The sequence below is a fragment of the Athene noctua genome, chromosome 2, assembly GCF_965140245.1.
Source record: "Athene noctua chromosome 2, bAthNoc1.hap1.1, whole genome shotgun sequence".
NCBI lineage: Eukaryota > Metazoa > Chordata > Aves > Strigiformes > Strigidae > Athene > Athene noctua.
Window position 1 is genome coordinate 38925150 of NC_134038.1, and position 18359 is coordinate 38943508.

Sequence of the window (18359 nt, forward strand, 5' to 3'; positions counted from 1 at the left end):
TCTGTATGAGCCCTTTGAAACTGATAGGAACCTCAGTATCTTGATGAAGTGTTTCAGGCATGCCTGAAAGAATATTCCAGTTTTTGTCAATTTAATCTCTATTAGTGCAGACTGTTGATGTGCAGCACTGCTGCATTTGATTAGATATTATATGTTCATCCAATTGTTAGTTCTGTTCAGAGGTGTTTTATTAGTGTGGATTGGAAATTAATATATTAATGAGCTAATGTAGACCAGAAAGTACATTGGAACTTCTGCAGGGAGAAGAATTTATATGGATAAGAATTTATCCTATGTAGAATTAAACTGTTTTCACTAGAAATCATTGAGGTTTTTAATAAGGCCACACCTTCCCCTGTAAAATATTTCAACACTGACTTTAAGAACAAAAATTCTAACTGCTTGCTTCACCAATTTCTAATACGCCTTATTCTTGGAAGGGCAAGAGGTGTATGCCACAGAGTTGAGTTTGTGTTGATTTTGAGCATCTGCATTTTTGGAAAAGAGCATGTTTTCACTGACTTTCTTTCTTAATACCTTTTTTTTTTTTTTTTTTTAACATAAGTCATTTCAGGCGCAATGAGGGACTGTCCAGATTATTGACTGGTTATATACAACTGCTGTTAGGGATACTGCTGAAAAGAAAGTAAAGGGTAACTTTGGCCTTATGTATTTCAGAATTAAAATATTTGGCCTGTTGCAAAGAAACTGTAGCTATGCATGGTTTGATCTTCAGGTTTCTAAAACACTTCAAGCATATCAAATAGAATTGAACATAAACTAGCATCAGTAATTTGAATAAACCTGTTAACTTAGAGTAAAGCAAAATATTTGTATTAATCTTTGGAAACAGGGTAAAACAATTTTCTGTAGTGTTTTCTCTGTACTGGGAAAGGGAATTACATATGCCATGAAAGTAGATGTGGTACTGGCTTGGCAGAGGAGAGGTTCTGAGCATAATTATCTGCAAAAGCACCAAAATTGCTTGAGTGTGTTTAAAACTTTGCCAGTAAAGAGAAGTTCTGAGCTTTAAAATCCATATAAAAGTTATTTGTATAACTCCTGTATCAACACACAATTCTCTTGCTGGTGTACGTATCTTCTGTGATTTGCTAGGGACATGGATTGAATGTGTATACATGAGAGCAGTTTTCGGAAAAAGAAGCTGTTGGCAGTAATTTGCGTGTTTTTACACAAATACCATAATATTTCTGTTTTTCAATAAGTGTTCCTTAAAAAGGTGTTTCATCTGGGATGTAAATATTTGGTTTTCTTCACAGGATATGTACACAGAAAACTTTCTGTTCTAAGACATAGCTCTGCACTTACTATTAATAAAAATATCTGTATTTGTAGCTGAAACATTCAGAACACAAAGAAATTGCATCGCCTTTGTTCTACCAAACTTCCCTGAACAGTCTTCTTTTTGGTAAAGGTTTTTTAGAGAGAGTATTTATTTTCTTGTTTTTTGTAGCAAATTCTGAAATCGAGGTGTCTGTGTCTGCGAGAAATGTGAGAAGGTTGCTTAGTTTCCAGCGATACCTGAGATCTTCCCGTTTTTTCCGTGGTATCACTGTTCCAAATTCTTCAAACATTTTAGATGATGATTATAATGGACAAGCAAAGGTTGGTTGCTTGATTTTTATTTTTTTTAGTATGTTTTTTAAAATGTTTGTTATTATATAACTGTATCTGATGTTAAAAGTGCAACCGAGTACAGATTTTAAGCATGTATTTTTTTATGAGTGTATGTATTTTTTTGTGCACGTGTGTGTGTGTAATATATGTATCTATATCTCTTAATATAAGTCCAGACAAAATTACATGGTTTCTAACAAGCTCCTTACCACCCACAGGTTTACTGGGATGATTTTTAGAGCTTATGTGGCTAGTGTTTTGGGTGTTTTTAAATAACTCTGGTGAATGGAGGATGCACTTTAATCCTTGAAGAAAAAGTGAAGAAAGGAAAATATATTCATATTTAAGAAATGTAATGGAGCGGTTTGGACAACTATCCCCCTCCCCTTTTCATTTTTAGTCTGACCTCACTAATGAACATCTGAAAGAGTGACTGTCTATTATTGAAAACTCATAATATGCAGTATATTGATTTATCAGAAAATTATTATGCCAAATGGACTTTTTCTTTGGCAGGCAATTCTTCTAGAAAAGGGTGATGGCTGTAATATGCCTGTGCTGCAGTAAAGCAGGGAAAGCGGGTCTTGGGAAGATGGGCAGCAGTATGAAGAGAACAGCTCTTTGGATGAAAGGCAATGTGCTGTGGACAGAGAACGGATAGTGCTGAAGGGGAGTGAGCAGGCAAACATTATTCAGAGTATTCAGGATCCCAAAGGCTGTGTCATCTTACTGACTGCATGTAGTGCTTTTTGTAATCTTGACTCAGGAAAGGAACATACTTATAATACAGTGAACGTATCCATCCTGAACACAATCAGGCTGCAGTTTAGGAAGAATCTGATAACCTGGAGGATGGATTTTAAGAATATACATGTAATTTAAAAAGATCTTGTTAATGGTCTTGTTTCTTCTTGTAGTGGCGTCTTAGTGGCTGGTAGAGAAAAGCTAGAACATATAATTGGATCACAAAACAGCCCTACTAATCTAATGAGAATAGCTGTTGTAAAATGTTCTGGACAGGTATTTCTCATGGAGGTATGGGAGGCAAAGATTGTCACTGCTGAATTCTGGTGAGGCCTCAAGTGCTGTTTGGTGTTCTTGTTCATCCCTGTTGCTGGAAGAACAGTTCATGTGGAGCAGCTGTGAAGAAGTGCTAGTTCAGTAAGGTGCAAAGTCAAAAGCCAGTTTCTTAAGAAAGAAATTAAAAATTTGGCTTGTATGTCTACTGAAGCATCTATATATTATATCTCTTCTGTAGACAACAAGGGGAAGAGAGAAAACAAGGTAAAGGACACAGATTAATTTACTAGCTACCTGCAAAAATTAAAGTGGAAGAAGTCTGAATACAGAGCTGTTCTGTCATACTGTTTCTGGTTTTAACTGAATTATTTTAAACTGTGTATTATTTCTTTTAAGAAATTGACTGAAGGATGAAGGGAAAATCTCCAACCACTTCTGTCAAGGCACTTCTCATTTTTTTCAGTTTTTTAATTTGTGACATGTATTTTAAAGTTTTCCCGTTATCAGCAAATTTAATTATTCTTTTAATACTGTTTTTTGTATGTAGAAATCCTAAGACTTGCATCTGTCTCTGCAATCTTAAAGACTTGTCTGGGCTATGGGAAGATAGGCATGTACTGAGAAAAAAAATGACAGATTTTGTGTTTTCTTTCAGTGTATGCTGGAGAAGGTTGGAAATTGGAATTTTGATATTTTTCTTTTTGATAGACTGACAAATGGTGAGTTTATTTTTGCTATTTCATTTGTGTTTTATCTCTTAGCATAACTGTTACTTGTGGTATCTGATTGCTTGTTCACTGGAAAAGCACAAATTTCATTAAGTAGTAGTTTTTCATTTAATAGTGTTTAAATCATAGTTTGCCTGGTCACTGTTAAAATACTGTTACTGTCGGTACTTTGTAGAAGGGGCCCTTGTACTTTGTAGGTTGTGGTTCTCTCAGTAAGTTTTAGTAGTAAATTGATGTAAATTAACAATTTTTCTAACTTAATCTTTTTTTTTCTTTTTTTTTTTTTTTTAATTACAGAGTGATGGTAATTTATATGGTTATGTCCAGAAGGTCATTTATATCAAACAAGTATTTTTCTGATAAATTTAATGTTAGATAGAACAGTTCTATTACTTTACAATACAATAAGAAGGCATGTTGATATGAATGCAATATAATTATAACATAGAATACCTAAGAAATAGGAATGAAGCAGACAGAAATTTGCACAAAAGACAAAAAGGAAGAGAATACTATGGTTAGTCTTGTGCACACATTACAAATAGCGGTAGGAACTACAGAAGTAGTTGGCTTAAAAAAATAAAGTGTTGTTAAAGTTATAGATAGACAGAAAAGAGATCTGTAAATGTGCTGGAAAGGAGGGAGGGCTGCTGCAGTGGGTAGGATGAAGTTTTGTATTATAATTGCAAGAATGGAAGCTGAATTTTGAATAGAATGAAAGAAGATGAGTGAGTCCAGTATCATGGTGACATTTGTGCCAGTGTGAGAACGGAGTGCAGCTCTTGTGGGTTTTACATCAGTCAAATGGACTTGGTGGCAGAGATGCAGTCAGAGTGTTTAAAGTTGGCAGAAAGAGAAGTGAAATTCAGAAAAGGAAATGTGGTACCAAAAGATAATTTTCTCTCCTGTTTTGTTGAAGGGATGCTTGTCTTAATCTGGTGTAAAAGTAATATCCTCACAATTTGATTTAATACAGAAGATGAATACAAAAAGATGCAAACAGCGAGGATTTTAAAAAATGGAATGTTTATATAGATAATGATAAACTTTAGATAACAACAAGAAAAAGCTATGTGGGCAAGTTAACTTGTTTGTAAGCATAGTTTGTTTTGGGTTAGTTTATTAGATGGGAGTAATCTGAAGTCATCCTTCTTGTAAGAGGCCTTCTCTACCTTTTAAATATGCTTTTTCAAATACAGTTTAGATACTACTAGTACAGCTTCTACTGTGGAAGCCTTCTTATACCATCCATTTTGCATCCTAACTTAGTCATTTTAGGGAGATGTTTTAAACATGCAGTCTTGTTCTTGAAAGTTCATAAGGGGAGAACGCTGTGTATATAAAACTGCTTGGTGAGCTACCCTGGATGAACCTGTAAGACAAAAGTTAGTAAATATTGTCTGAAGAATTGTGTATCTTGTGAGGAAGTGGCATTCATGTGTGAATACATTAAGCCTAGCAATAAGCCAGATTTAGCAGAAGTTTTTGTCCTTTTGTACCTCAGTTTCTCTCTATACTAGGTTCTTTAATTCCTGATAAATGAAGATTGTCAGAGTCAACTTACCAAAACTGAGTTATCTGCTGCTACATGTTGTTTGCAGAGTAAATAACAGGCAAGCTATTGCAAGTAAACATTTGCAGGCTATTTTTCTTATCTCTTACAGTTTTACCTGTTTTACCACTCCAAGTGATTGTAATATTATAGCTGTGAGTAGGTGAAGTATATTGTAAGCTTGTAATGGAATACATTTCCTAGAGAAATTTAAAGCTTCCTGAGTTCCAGGTGCAATAAAGAGTAGTTTAGCAAAATACACGATGAAAATGAGAAATAGCATATGTGCAATGTATGCTAATAGATATTTTTTTCTTCACCTGATTATATTTGTGTTTGGTTTTAAGCTGTATGTCTGTGATATGTTTCATCATGGTATTTATAAAGTTGAATACTGCTGTAACAGGTTTGCACGTCGAAACCTATTGCTTTTTTGATGTTCAGTAACATTCTCATTCTGTCAGTTGACAGTGGACAATTGGTGAATTCATTATAATTATGCAAAACCATGGGTGATTACTAGAGGAGATAGCTAATGGAATCTTGTCATGCAGTAAGATTTAAATATTTATCATAAATCGGTGTAGAGAAATTTGCTTGTATAATTTTTGTGACCAATTTGTTTGAAGTAATACATTTCTTATGAAAGAGTCACTGATTTCATGGCTTCCAATGAATTAGTATTTTCATCTTATTTTTAGGAAACAGTCTAGTCAGCTTAACCTTTCATCTGTTTAATCTTCATGGACTAATTGAACACTTCCAGTTAGATACGATGAAACTTCGTAGATTTTTGGGTAAATACAGCTTTTTATTATGATGAATATTGCTGTTTATCCGCATTTTTATATCTTAACTGAAGTGCTGGTTATAGTTTAGCAATAAGGTTTGAAGAGTACTGATGCAGTTCAGATTGTGCAGTGATTTAAATTGTATTGATTGGGACAATCTGTCAAAGTTTCTATGAGTATAGAAATCTCCATGTTAAATCCAAACAAGTATTAACAAGGTTAGTAGTTTGTAGCAGATGCTGTATTGTATTTATTTATTATAAATAATCAGGAATATGTGTGACATGGTGGGACATTTTTATTGGGAAAGACTGGACAGCCTCTTTCTTTGTTTTGATTTTCAATTTTGTATTAATCTTAATTTCTGAAGTTCATGATACAGTTTTCTAATTGTATTGAACATGCCAGCTTGGCCATATTTAATGGTGCCAGTTTGATGCTCTCTCTTGCTGGCTCAGACTCTCCTACAGATAAGCACTGTACTGTGGGCATAATTTCTCTATAGACAGAGCGCAAGACAATTTTACTTGAATGTTTGGGCCTGTGGCGCTGGAATGCTTCAATGGAAAGAACTGTAAATACGATGTAGAATATTTGAACAAAGTGGTACTTAGACTTGACAGCTGAAAGAGCTGTCTTTCTGCATCCCCATAGACACCGATGCTGGTGTGAGGCTTCCCTCAGTTCTTCTATGACAGTACCTTTTATTTAATTTTGTGGAGTGGGATGCTTTTTTTTAACTGAGGAGAAACAAGTTTCTGGTCCCTTTTAGCAGGCTTTCACAGTTTCACAGAAATCAGTTTTGTGGTTACAGAGCTTGTTATCTAACAGGGGAGAAATCACACTTGGAAGGCTTTTCTCCCCTTTCAAATAAGGGAAGGTTGTTGTCTTCATCATTTAGTTCTCTTTCAGCTTTAAAAAAATCCAGTTCTGTCTTGCATTTCATGTTGTTCTAGAGTGGATTCAATTCCTTCCATTTTCAGAAAGGTAGATCAGCTGACCTTGAGGACTGATAAATTGAAATGGAAAGAAAACAAATGTAAAACTCTGGTTTTAGGCTATTCAATTTGTAACTGAGTGTGTTTTGTCTTTCTCATCTTGCTTGTTTCCTGGTTTGTTGAGATTTAGCAAATGACAGTACTTGAAATGAAAGGCCAGGTAGGAATGACTGGATTAGTTAACTGGTTGTCAAAAGATAACAATAGTCTTAACTATCAAAGCTGTAAATTAAGTCAAAAGTGAAATTAGACTTGAAAGAAGACAAAATTTTATTCTAGCTTTGAAATTCACCACCTTTCCCCTTTCATTAATGCCTTCTACTTAATAGCAGTAAGAAAAATACTTCTTATCTCTGGCCTAGCCCATCTGTCCAATCAAGGAACCTTTCTTCCAAATACAGCTTTTTAGCATGAACCCAGTTCATTCTTTTCTTTTTCTACCTCTTATACCCTAGTCCAAAAAAATCTGAAGGTCAAATTCCAGGAGACTAGGACAGCTCAAGTGGTCCACAGTGCCACACAAATGCACTTCATCTGAGAACTTACTGGAATCTTAAGGAGAGAAATCTGATTTTAGTCCTCAGTAGGATCTCAACATTTTATTTTTGTGTGTGTATATATATATATGTCACATCATATGTGTGTGTGTGTATATATATATATGTTTGTTTATACACATACACAGTCTTTCTGTGATTTCCAAAGGTTGCTTGAAGATCTATCTCCTCCTACTGTGTGTTTTCAAGTTCTTATTCCAGACCTGAACAGGGGGAGAGAAAATACGAGTAGTACATTCCTGGAAACATAGGGTTGTTGTGCCGTTCTAATTCTGCAAACCATGATCAAAATATTGTCCTAGGTCTGTTTTATTAAAATAAGTTAAGAAAATTGTAGACTTCAGGTAGCTGGGCCAGTCTGTAAAGCCACAAAAAATTGAGGAATAAGCCAAGGACATCCTCATTCATGCACTGGATGAGAGGAATAGATGAAAGGGAGTTCTCCTGCAGGTTAATAGAGCCTGAAGATGCTTATTTTTGTTATTTTCTGTATGAGGTGTCAGCTGTGCATTGAGTACTATTGAGATTACACAATGGTTACCATATTTGACTTCTCATGAACTACAGCTTTTCACAAATGCCGTAGCAGTAATACTCTGACATTACAGTCACAATTACATGGAGGGTACTGGTTTGTAACCTGAGTAGAAGAGGTTATGGGCATGCTTGTTTGAATGGGACTGACAGACTAGTTAGCTAGGAAAATGTTCTTTTGAGTTTAAAAGAGCTAATGTCTCATATCAGGCAAAACTTCAGAATATAGTTTGATTGCTGTGCTTCAGATCTTCTCCCCCTCCATGCTTTTTAACATTATAGTTCTTTGACTCTGTGTACTCAAACTAATGTTTATGTCCTTTAAAGTAGTTTACCTATAATGTTTAAAGATAGCCAGGAAGATGGGGGAAAGTGAGGAAGAAATTAAATAGGGAATATTAAATCTAGGAGTGATTAGTCAGTCATCGTCTAAATGAGATTCTTTTCTAAATTTCATATAGGCTTAAATTTGTCTGAGTACAAGTATAAGAAGATGCCTAAACTGTGCAGAGGTGGCTTTGGCTTTCCATGACCACTCTTTTGAAGGGGAAAGAAAAACATTTCATGTGACAGGAAAACAGTGCCTAATTCCTCTGATCCTGTCTGTTTTCAAGACATGATAGGAAGTCATCCTGATGCTTTGGTAAATAGTATCTTAATTTTGTATTACAGGTTGCCGCAACATTCAGGCAGGCTAGATTATCAAAGGGAGCCTTTCCTGGGAAGTTCTCAAAGTCAGAAGATCTCAGATTATATATTGATTTCGAGTTGTTTAATTTTTGCTCTGAGATGACTTTATATGTAGTTGATTTCCTTTAGAAAATACTGTTTCTTCACATAAAAATCTTTTATATCTGCGTCGTGGTTCAGCTGACGATTTATTGACTTTGACACTTTTATGTGTGTGTAACTTGTGATATTGCATATTTCTGTGCCTAACAAGGACATATAAAATGGTACTTGAAAAAACTGCTATTTTATTTAAATTTGGATATTTGTTATTTTCCTGCAGTTATGGTTCAAGAAGATTATCACAGTCAAAACCCTTATCATAATGCAGTTCATGCTGCTGATGTGACTCAGGCCATGCACTGTTACTTAAAAGAGCCCAAGGTAAGGGATTGTTCTCACTTTCACATCATATGTACATACAGAAATACATGTATTTGTGTGTGTGCATATAAATAGATTGTGTGCACATACATACATGTATGTGTGTATGTACATACACTTTTTATTAAAAGCAAACAAACCTAAAAACCCAACAAAAAGACTTTGAACACAAAAAGGCAGGGAATTACTCTCCGTGTTGCTGAGACTGTGGGTTCATACTTAGCAGTATGCTTTTCTTTTTTCCCCTCTTCTGAGCTGGCATTGTCTTCTGTGTGACTGTGTTGAACCAGAATAGGGAATTGATTAAGATTGCAGATGTTTAACATAGCACAGTGCCCTAAGACATTTACATAGAATCGCAGCCTGACTCAGAGCTAGCAATAATAAACCTGTGTATTTGTCATTTGGGGTTGGGGCGGGTTTTTTTTTCCTTCCAGAAACTACCATTACCCTTGCTTTGCATAGTCTTATGTTTATGAAATGTTCATGTTGCTGCTAGAGGCACCTTAAAGCAAGACATCAGGAGTTCTCTTTGGCTTTTCTTTCAAAAAAAGCCCAGTGTGACAGACTTAAAGAGCTCAGTGAGTTGAGTGTTTCTTACTATGTGGACTGCTGTCAATCTGCTCTGAGTGATGTCTCAGACATTTTTAGGACTAAATCCTGTCCTTATGTATTAAATTGAAAACTGTAGTGCTTTCTAGCCAGGTGAGACATGTTACCTACCTTGATGCAGATTATCACCGATCTGGTATTTCCTTGAACAGCATAGCTCTTTATTCTGCTTCTGAGGTAAAAACTAATAAGTTCTGGCTCCGTGGATGTTTTCCAGAGGCTCTTTGCCCACTCTTCCCACTCAGTTTCTCAGTGCTGCTCTCAGATCAATTGTTGGTGCAGTGAGCCAAATCAGAGCTGATGCATGATGAGCTTTTTTTATGGCATGCAGTTTGGAAGCTCTGAGCATTTTTTATTTAATACTCGTGATGGAAGTTTTGTAATGCTTCAGATACAAGTATAGGCATTGTATTTTTAGTAACATATACAGCTACTGGTTCTATTGCACCAAAGTACATTATAAGCATGTGAGGCATGATAGATGGCTAATGCAACAGGGAATATAAACTTCTGTCCTCGCAGGGTTTTTACTGCATTTCACTTCTGTGCAGACAGAACTGTCCTCTCTGTTTTAGTGCAAGCTAGACTTTATTACTGAGTTTAACTCATAAACCTCCCAACCAGAATTAGTAACAGCTATGAGCAGTGAAAATAAGTCCGTGCATTTTCATGCTGAGTTGACATGTGCATACTTCTTGAAAATATTTATTTTGGGCAGATTCTCCTCTGATTCTTTTCCTGGTAGACTTTTTGAAATAATTTTTGCGTAAGAGTTAGAACTGTTCAGAATGGATTTCTAAAGTCTTCCAGAGCATTGGTTTCTTTCTTCTAAGATGAAAAAGTTGGTTTTGTTTTTTGTTTTTTTTTTCAGAATATACTCTGTATTTAAAGCAGAATTGACACATACAGACAGACTTGGTAAATGAGATGGAGAGCTAATTTTAAGAATTTGCTGCTTTTACAGGATCTAGTTAGAAATAGTACTTCATTACCAGCCAGAAAGTAGCATTTTGTATGCCAGTATTTTTTAAGACTGAACTTTCTCCTTCAGAAAGAATAATGCTTTAAACCATTGTTGAAATTTTATAGCTTTTGGGGGAGAAAGACTGTGAAAAGTCAGTGGAATATTAGTTTTACATTATTGACGTTTTTTGTGTGTTCCTACTGGCTGTTAATTACTAAAAAAGAAGCAAAAATGTGACACCCATACCCTTTTTCTGAAGACGCTCTTGCATTGTTAACAATTACATTTGTTATCTTACAGCTTTCCAAATCTTTAACTCCATGGGATGTTCTGCTCAGTTTAATAGCAGCTGCCACACATGATTTGGATCATCCAGGTGTTAACCAACCTTTCCTAATTAAAACAAACCATTACTTAGCAACTTTATATAAGGTAAGGACAAGATCGGTTGTTTTGTTAATACCAGGTTTGTTGAATGCCTGAGGAGTACAGAAAAGGAATCTAAATTGTGATGTGTTTAGCTAGTGGTAGGGCTCAATCCAGACATTGTTTCCATGCCACTGGGATGAAAAAAATGTGCAAGCCAGCAAAGGATTTGTGAATTTTAATCTCCATTAAAAAAATAAAAAAATAATAAAAAAAAAGAAAAGAAAAGAAAGAAAACCACCACCTCTAAAACACAAAAAAACTCTCTGTGGTACCTCTCTTAGTCTATAGCTCTTCAATTTCAGAAGTCACTGAAACCTGTAATACCCTTTTCATTTGCAGAATACCTCAGTATTGGAGAACCATCACTGGAGATCAGCAGTGGGGTTGCTGAGAGAGTCTGGTTTATTTGCACATATGTCATTAGAAAACAGGTACGTTTATACAAACTAGTATAGATTAATTTAAGATGTAAGCAAGCTGCCACTGAAGAAAGACAGCCTTGCAAAACAAGCTACATTATTGCATGGTAGTTCTGAATACAAAACATAGATTATGATCTATTTTAAGAATTCCCGGATACCGTGCTTTGGAGTAGAGCAGTTCATGGTGCAATGTGATATTTGGAAAATAACATGTACTGTGAGCCCACTGAAGAAGTGTATTCATATAGTCAAGCACCTGTTCAGATTAAACTTGGCAGCCTTTTCTCATTCTGCAAGCACAACTGTAGTTTAAAATAGACCCTCTTCACCTATTTTAGCAAGAAAAAAGCTTTAAACAATTAGTTGGTGCGTTTTTAAGGAAAAATAAAAAGGGAGGGTGGAGGAGAGCTAAAAACTGTTTCAGTCTTCCCCGAAAGCTGCCAATGAAACATCCTTATACTTCTATGGATGTTGTAGGAATTTTTCAGAGAGAGAAAACAAAAGAAACGGTTCAGTAAAAATGCTTGTGGCTTGGATTTGTATTATAATGAATATGATGATAAAAAAGCATGTCAATTTAGTGATGGCTGTTGTTCTTAATTGTTTTTTGAATGTTTGGTATCGCTAATTTCAGGCAGCTGATGGAAAGCCAGATAGGTGATCTCATTCTTGCCACAGACATCAGTCAGCAAAATGAGTATCTGTCCATGTTTCGATCCCATTTGGATAGAGGAGACCTATGTTTAGAGAATGCGAACCATCGTCACTTCATTTTACAGGTGATCTTTGTAGTAATATTTTTGTAAACATCACTTTAGTGTCAAAAATAACTTACTTAAAATGCTAAACAGTACTCCCAAGCTGTCTCTTCCTTTCAAAATTAAGTAGAAATATCTTTTAGTCATTTTGTTTCATTACAAGAAGGTTGTTCCCTCCACTTCAATCTCCCACTGCTCCCAGCACTTCTCCCAGGCGGTGTTATGTGTTGGTAAGTCTGATAACTTAGGGCTGCTTGACCAAGGAGAGTTGTGTTTCCAAGACAAGGTTTAGTGCTTCTGATGACTCCAGTGTGGTTTTGGAACTGTGAAATGCTTTGTCAGAACCTATTTCAGGAAAGGAAAGCACTGTTGTGAGTCAGTTTGCAGCTGTGCTAGAGAGAGGTTTAGCAAGCTTTAAAAACAAAAGCCTTGAGAGTCTCTTTAGGTTTATAGAAATTTTTATTATTGGGTTCATATTGTGGACTACAAAAGAAAGTAGACAAATAGGCAAGTTCAGTTCTGTGCAAACCGTTTTTAAAAATGTGTACTTCAGAGGCAGCAATGGAAAATAGTTTGCTTGCTTTGATGTTTCTTTTTCTGAATTTATTGTTGTCTCCTGTACTAGTGAATGTACTAAATATAGTGCCCCTGAAATATACTTTGACTTGACTGAATTTCCATATTACTCAGAGATGATCATGAGATCTGATAGTTCCCTGAGCGTTTTTTAAATATGATTATAGAACATAACTTTAGAGAAGCACAAATGGTAGGTAGGTTTGTTATTCACAAAACTTTAAATAATCTGCTGTCAGGAAATAAATAATTACAGATGCTTCTGTTGGAGGGATAGGTAATCTAATGTTGTATGTTAACTTACTAGATGGCTTTGAAGTGCGCTGATATTTGTAATCCGTGTCGGACGTGGGAGCTGAGTAAGCAGTGGAGTGAAAAAGTAACAGAGGAGTTCTTCCATCAAGGCAAGTAAGAGTAGAAGTATCTGTTGGTACATAATGTATTTATACTGTGGAGAGAGCAACCATGAGTCATAGCTGCTTGCAAATAAAGGAAATAATATTTAGGATTAATGGAGATTTACAGTACAGTATGGGATTTTTTTTTACTTTCATGGGTTGTACTTCTTGCAAAAGGTCAGTGTTACTAAAACCCAGTGAAGAATCTGCTTAAAATCTGAACCTAGAATGGCTGGTGCAATAGATCCTTCAGCCTGAAAGGTGCTTCAGATGAATAACCATGCTCACTTCACATTTATGTAGTGGTTTCAGTAAATTATGAAATACATTCATCTTCAATATTTAAACTTTGGCTGTGAGGCCTGTTAGTAAGCAGGTGAGAGCTAGGGAGGACATTTTTATTTACCATGCAGTTAAGGCTGCTTACATATGTAAGCAGTTAATAAAAAGCTTTTAATTGACAAATGGGAGTGAATTTTCTCCCATTATTATTACATTGTTTAAAATAATAAAGTTATTCTCCTTTCTTAAGGCTAGTTTAGCTGACTTGAAATCTGCTAATTTGTGCATGGATATGATAAATGGGGAACAGACTGCTTTATTTGGTGTTAATCATGTGAAGCTTATTAGATAAAGGTGATGAGGAAGCAGAACAACAAATGCATGCCTTTAGTGAGAAATTTCTGAAGGCTGAGCGATTCTCTTCCATATTACAAAGAGGGGATCTTAATTTGCCATTTCTATGGCAGTCTAGGAGGTTTTCCAATGAAGTATGTTAATCCTTCAGGAAATCTGTGATTTGATTCTTTTTCTTTGATTATTGTTTGATGAAAAATACAAAGTACTGTTAGTTCCACAGACAGACCTACTTGTTTTTTTTGGGAGATGGGAGAGGGAAGTAAATGCATTCAGCCAGCTCTAAGATCACCATCCTTGTTATGCAACGTGCACAACTCACCTCTGAGTGTTTGATGACTCCATTTGGGTCTGGACTTGATGACTTAATAGTTGTATTATACTTTTGTTTCTTTAGGAGATATTGAAAAAAAATATCACTTGGGTGTGAGCCCACTTTGTGACCGACAGACGGAAACTATTGCCAACATCCAGATTGGTAACTGCAGTTCAGTTTATTTTAGTAGATTTCTTTCAGGATACAATTTGAAAAAAGTACCTTTTTGATACATTTTCTAGAGGTTGTAACTGCTCTGTGTGTGTGTGTGTGGCAGCACTAGTTACAAAGAGTAATTGTTTTCAATATGCTATATACCATTTTGCCCTTGAATTTAGGGTTTACAAAAAGTGCTGCACTGATGGTCTTAGAGACCAAAGCCCACTGTTTCCTCACAGAGCAAGTACTGCATGGGAAGCAGCTGTCTGACTGCTGCTGCCCAGAACTTCCTTCATCAGAAATAGTCACTTTGGGAAGAGGAGTGTTGATTCCCCTTGTCTGTGCAGTCTTGGGTTGCCTTTCACATTGAGGTTGCCACAGCAGGGTTCCAGCTTGCTGGGTTTGGCTTTTTGGAATGTTAGTATTCCTTTCAAGTGCAGCCTTAAGAAGGGTGGTGAGCAGAGATTTGATGGACAGTGGTAAACAGCTATTATATTAATTCTTTTTCCTGACTTGATTTGATTTAAAATAGTAAAATGACTTTTCATAGTTACTTTCTGTAAAGTTGCTTGTGTAGATCGAATGGGACTGTTAAACACATAGTAAAGAAAAGAATAAATTTAACCACATGCACAGTATGAATTAGTGCTTTAAATTAGAGGCAAAAGCTGATCTGTTGAATCAGCTGTACTCTTTTAATTTAGAATGTTAGAAAATTGTACATTTCTGTAATTGACAGATTCCATTTTGGTCGTCTTACCACTGAATTTTTGGTTCATAGAAATAGACACTATAAATAAGTGCATGTGCACAGACATGCAAATGTATATAAATGTATGTGATGTTTTGTGGCCCTTTTGTTTAAAAATTCCTGTAATTTCTATTTTTAAGTATTTTTAGTCAGCTTAATATTGTGACAAGAGTATCTTCTTTTTTTTTCCCCCCCATTTAATACAGTTCAGACTGTCTGTGGGGTAATTTGTTATAAAAATGTTTTTTTTATAAATTTAGGTTTCCTAAATTAATTTGTGTTAGTTGCTGATGTTTAGATTGCAGCCCTGCCCCCCCCCCCCCCCCCCCCCAATTTCCTCCCATATTTTCTTTTATTTGGTCATCATTGTGAAAGAAAGGTTAATTTTTAATGCAATATCATGTTTTTCTTTTGACTGATGAGTAAAATTTTTTTACATTTTGAGACATTATTTTTTAAAGATGCCCTAAATATTGAAAGGAATTTTTAAACGCACATTGGAGAGAGTAGTTGGACGCACTGTTTGTTTTTTGTTACTAAATTTTATTTAAAATATTAGAGGGTGTCTGTTTTTCCCTGTTGTTTTGACTTGAATATGTTTGTTGTTTCTGAAGGTTTTATGACCTACTTAGTGGAGCCACTGTTTGGGGAATGGGCCCGGTTCTCAAATACCAGGCTGTCGCAGACGATGCTTGGCCACCTGGGACTGAACAAGGCTAGCTGGAAGGGAGTGCAGAGGGAACAGTCCGGCAGTGGTGATGATGTTGACCCCGCTTTTGAGGAAATGGACTCAGACATATTACCTCAGGAACCTCGATTGTCCTGACCTCAATCTTCATGACAAAACTGCCTCTTCTCTTGGTATCTGCACGGTTGGATTAAAGGAGATACTTGCCAGCCCAAGGTTTTGGTGACACGGTAAAATGATGCCAGCATTATTTATTTCCAAGTTTTCCTTTGACACAGACCATTTGAACCAGAAATTTTTTAAACTGCAAGAGCTGAACATAGAGCAATATGCATACGCCTCAGTTGGTTTTTGTTCGGAACCTTGAATATGCAAAGCACAGCAGTGACTGAGCCTTGGAGGAAGAGTACGAACGCTTCATTGTGCCACATGGCTTTGTTTTTTTTGTGAAATTTGGAATACGGTCTTCAAATCTAAGACTTGAGATGGATTGTTCCACTTTCTTGGAATTTAGCAAGACTTGCATCAGTATGTTTCAAAGCATACCTTCCACTCAGTCCCTGTTTTAATACGGAAATGTGAAGTGCCCATCCTCTGCTGCCTCTGGCAAGACTTGATGTTTACAAATGTACTCTGAAACTATCGGTTCTAGACTTACCTTTGCGCATGGCTGTGAAGGAACCACTAACTTGGTTTTTTTGCTTTTTTTAAAGAAAAAGATCAAATCTGAGACTGCAGCTCTTGTTTCTTTGGATGCCAGAAAAGCCTCCCATTTGCCATAATTTTGTTTGTGCACTGGGAACTGAGCATTCATCATAGAGCACAGCCAAGCTTTACTCCAGTGCTATATGGGAATGCAATTTTTTAACGGCAGAAAACACTTCTGAATTTGGGAAGGGAGGGGCGGGGGAGGGTGGGGGGGCGGGGGAGGGTGGGGGGAAGCGTCCGAACTGCATTGCGATTCTGCAGTGGAAACATCGCATGTTGTTTTCACTATTGTACACTTGAACTGCACATGCAAGAACAAGGTGGAATGTCTAAACACCATAATCAGCTCAGGGTATTTGCCAATCTGAAATAAAGTGGGATGGGAAGCGTGTCCTTCAGAACAAGGGTACAAATGCCCCTTTCGCTGCAGCGTGTGTGTATGTGTGGGTGTGTGAGTATGTTTGGGATGGGGAGGGCGGGAGGGTACTGGGAAGGGTTTGAACGGCAACATTTTTTTTTTTTTTAATTTATTCTTTCAGAATGTGACAATTTCATGAACAGCCACAATGGGGAGGAAACTGTAACAAATTGCTACAGATGCCTTAAACTATGCACAAAGCTAAGTGACCAAATTTGTTTTTGATTTGAAAAATAATAATTAAAAAAAAAAAAGTGCATTGTTTACGTATTCCTCCCTCTACTGAAACCTTACCCACTAATGGGTTTTTGATGGGAAAAGGAGAAAATGTTTTTTAGGACAAAATTAAAGGACTAATTTTAAACTTAAAACATTCCATTTTTGTAATTTGTTTTACATTGTTTTAAGTACAGTAAGCACAACTGTAATCTAGTTTGAGAAACTGGTGCTTTCTTTTAGTTCATTTGTATTTCCCTGTTATTATTGTAAAAGACTGTTTATTAATTCTGTTTACAGTTTGTTGCAACAGCCATTTTTGGGAGAGAGCTTCAGCGTAAAGCCATTTGTAAAGGCTTTGCCATATTCATTTTAATATGTGCCTGTTGCTGTTAACTTTTAATTAATAAAAAAAATCTTTTCACATTATGCTCCTGTACATTTAAGTTACGACCGAGTCCAGCATTATGGAAAGGTAGCTAAGGTTGCAGTCAGCTCCCACCGTAAAATAAGCCAACTTTTGGATTTGAAAATAACTAGTCCTCATGCCAAAATTTATTGCCTCTTGGAGCTTGGCCTTTTACTGTTTGAACAGCAAATCTTGACTTATCAGATTGTTTCCCTTCTAAAATTAAGTTGTTTATTATTCTTTCATGTTCCCTGAAGTAGTATCATTAATCTCAAGGTGGCCATGTTTAAAAAAATAAATTTGTAATGAAACCATGTTTTTGAACCTGCGTGAACTTCCTTCCTTTGCTGTCAGTGCAAGTTCTTGCTGTTGTCTGACTTCAACAGAGAAGGATCAAATGGGATAATGAGCTTTGGTTATAACTTGCAGTAAGTAACAGAAAAGCCTTATTCTAACTGGTTGTCTTTGAAAGGGTGATAGTTGCCAGTGGTGTTTGGAGCTGTCAGAACAAACAGGTAACATCTGGGTGTAACTCACTACAGAGAGACTGCAGCTAAGCTTCCTTACAGCCTGTGCAGATTTGTAGGGTTAAGTGTGGAAAAGTACTGATTCCTCTTTGACGTTTTTGAATAAAACATATGCCAAACCTGCAGCTGTTTTCAAAACAACCACTAAAATCAGTATCTGATGATGTCTTCTATGACTCAAATTTTTTTCAAAATGGGACATGGTTTAAAGACAGGCCTTCAACAGCAATATAAGTGTTGCTACTTCTTACAGGCTATTTATAAGCATATTTTTAATATGTAATTTCAATGAAAATTAAAGTTAATGAATTTACAAACATATATATAGCAATATTTCAATATAATACTTATAAACAACCTGTGATTCTTTAACACTGTGCAATCTTGCTGTCATCTGCTCTGATAGGAACGAGTACAGCTTGTCAAGATGTTGAACATGAG

At 36.0% G+C, this 18359-nt stretch overlaps 1 protein-coding gene across 3 annotated transcripts in view; it reads left to right on the forward strand.

Moving 5' to 3' along the window:
- The window catches only part of PDE7A (phosphodiesterase 7A), a 77566-nt gene extending 59861 nt beyond the window's left edge, over positions 1 to 17705 (forward strand). For all 3 annotated transcript variants that reach the window (XM_074898887.1, XM_074898888.1, XM_074898889.1), the window contains 10 exons: positions 1475 to 1626; positions 3314 to 3377; positions 5640 to 5735; positions 8831 to 8931; positions 10808 to 10939; positions 11276 to 11367; positions 11993 to 12137; positions 13000 to 13096; positions 14124 to 14204; positions 15567 to 17705. In XM_074898887.1, the coding sequence (XP_074754988.1) occupies positions 1475 to 1626; positions 3314 to 3377; positions 5640 to 5735; positions 8831 to 8931; positions 10808 to 10939; positions 11276 to 11367; positions 11993 to 12137; positions 13000 to 13096; positions 14124 to 14204; positions 15567 to 15778 (1172 nt within the window). In that variant the 3' untranslated portion in view covers positions 15779 to 17705. The remainder of the gene's footprint in view (positions 1 to 1474; positions 1627 to 3313; positions 3378 to 5639; positions 5736 to 8830; positions 8932 to 10807; positions 10940 to 11275; positions 11368 to 11992; positions 12138 to 12999; positions 13097 to 14123; positions 14205 to 15566) is intronic.
- The last annotated feature ends 654 nt before the right edge of the window (positions 17706 to 18359 follow it).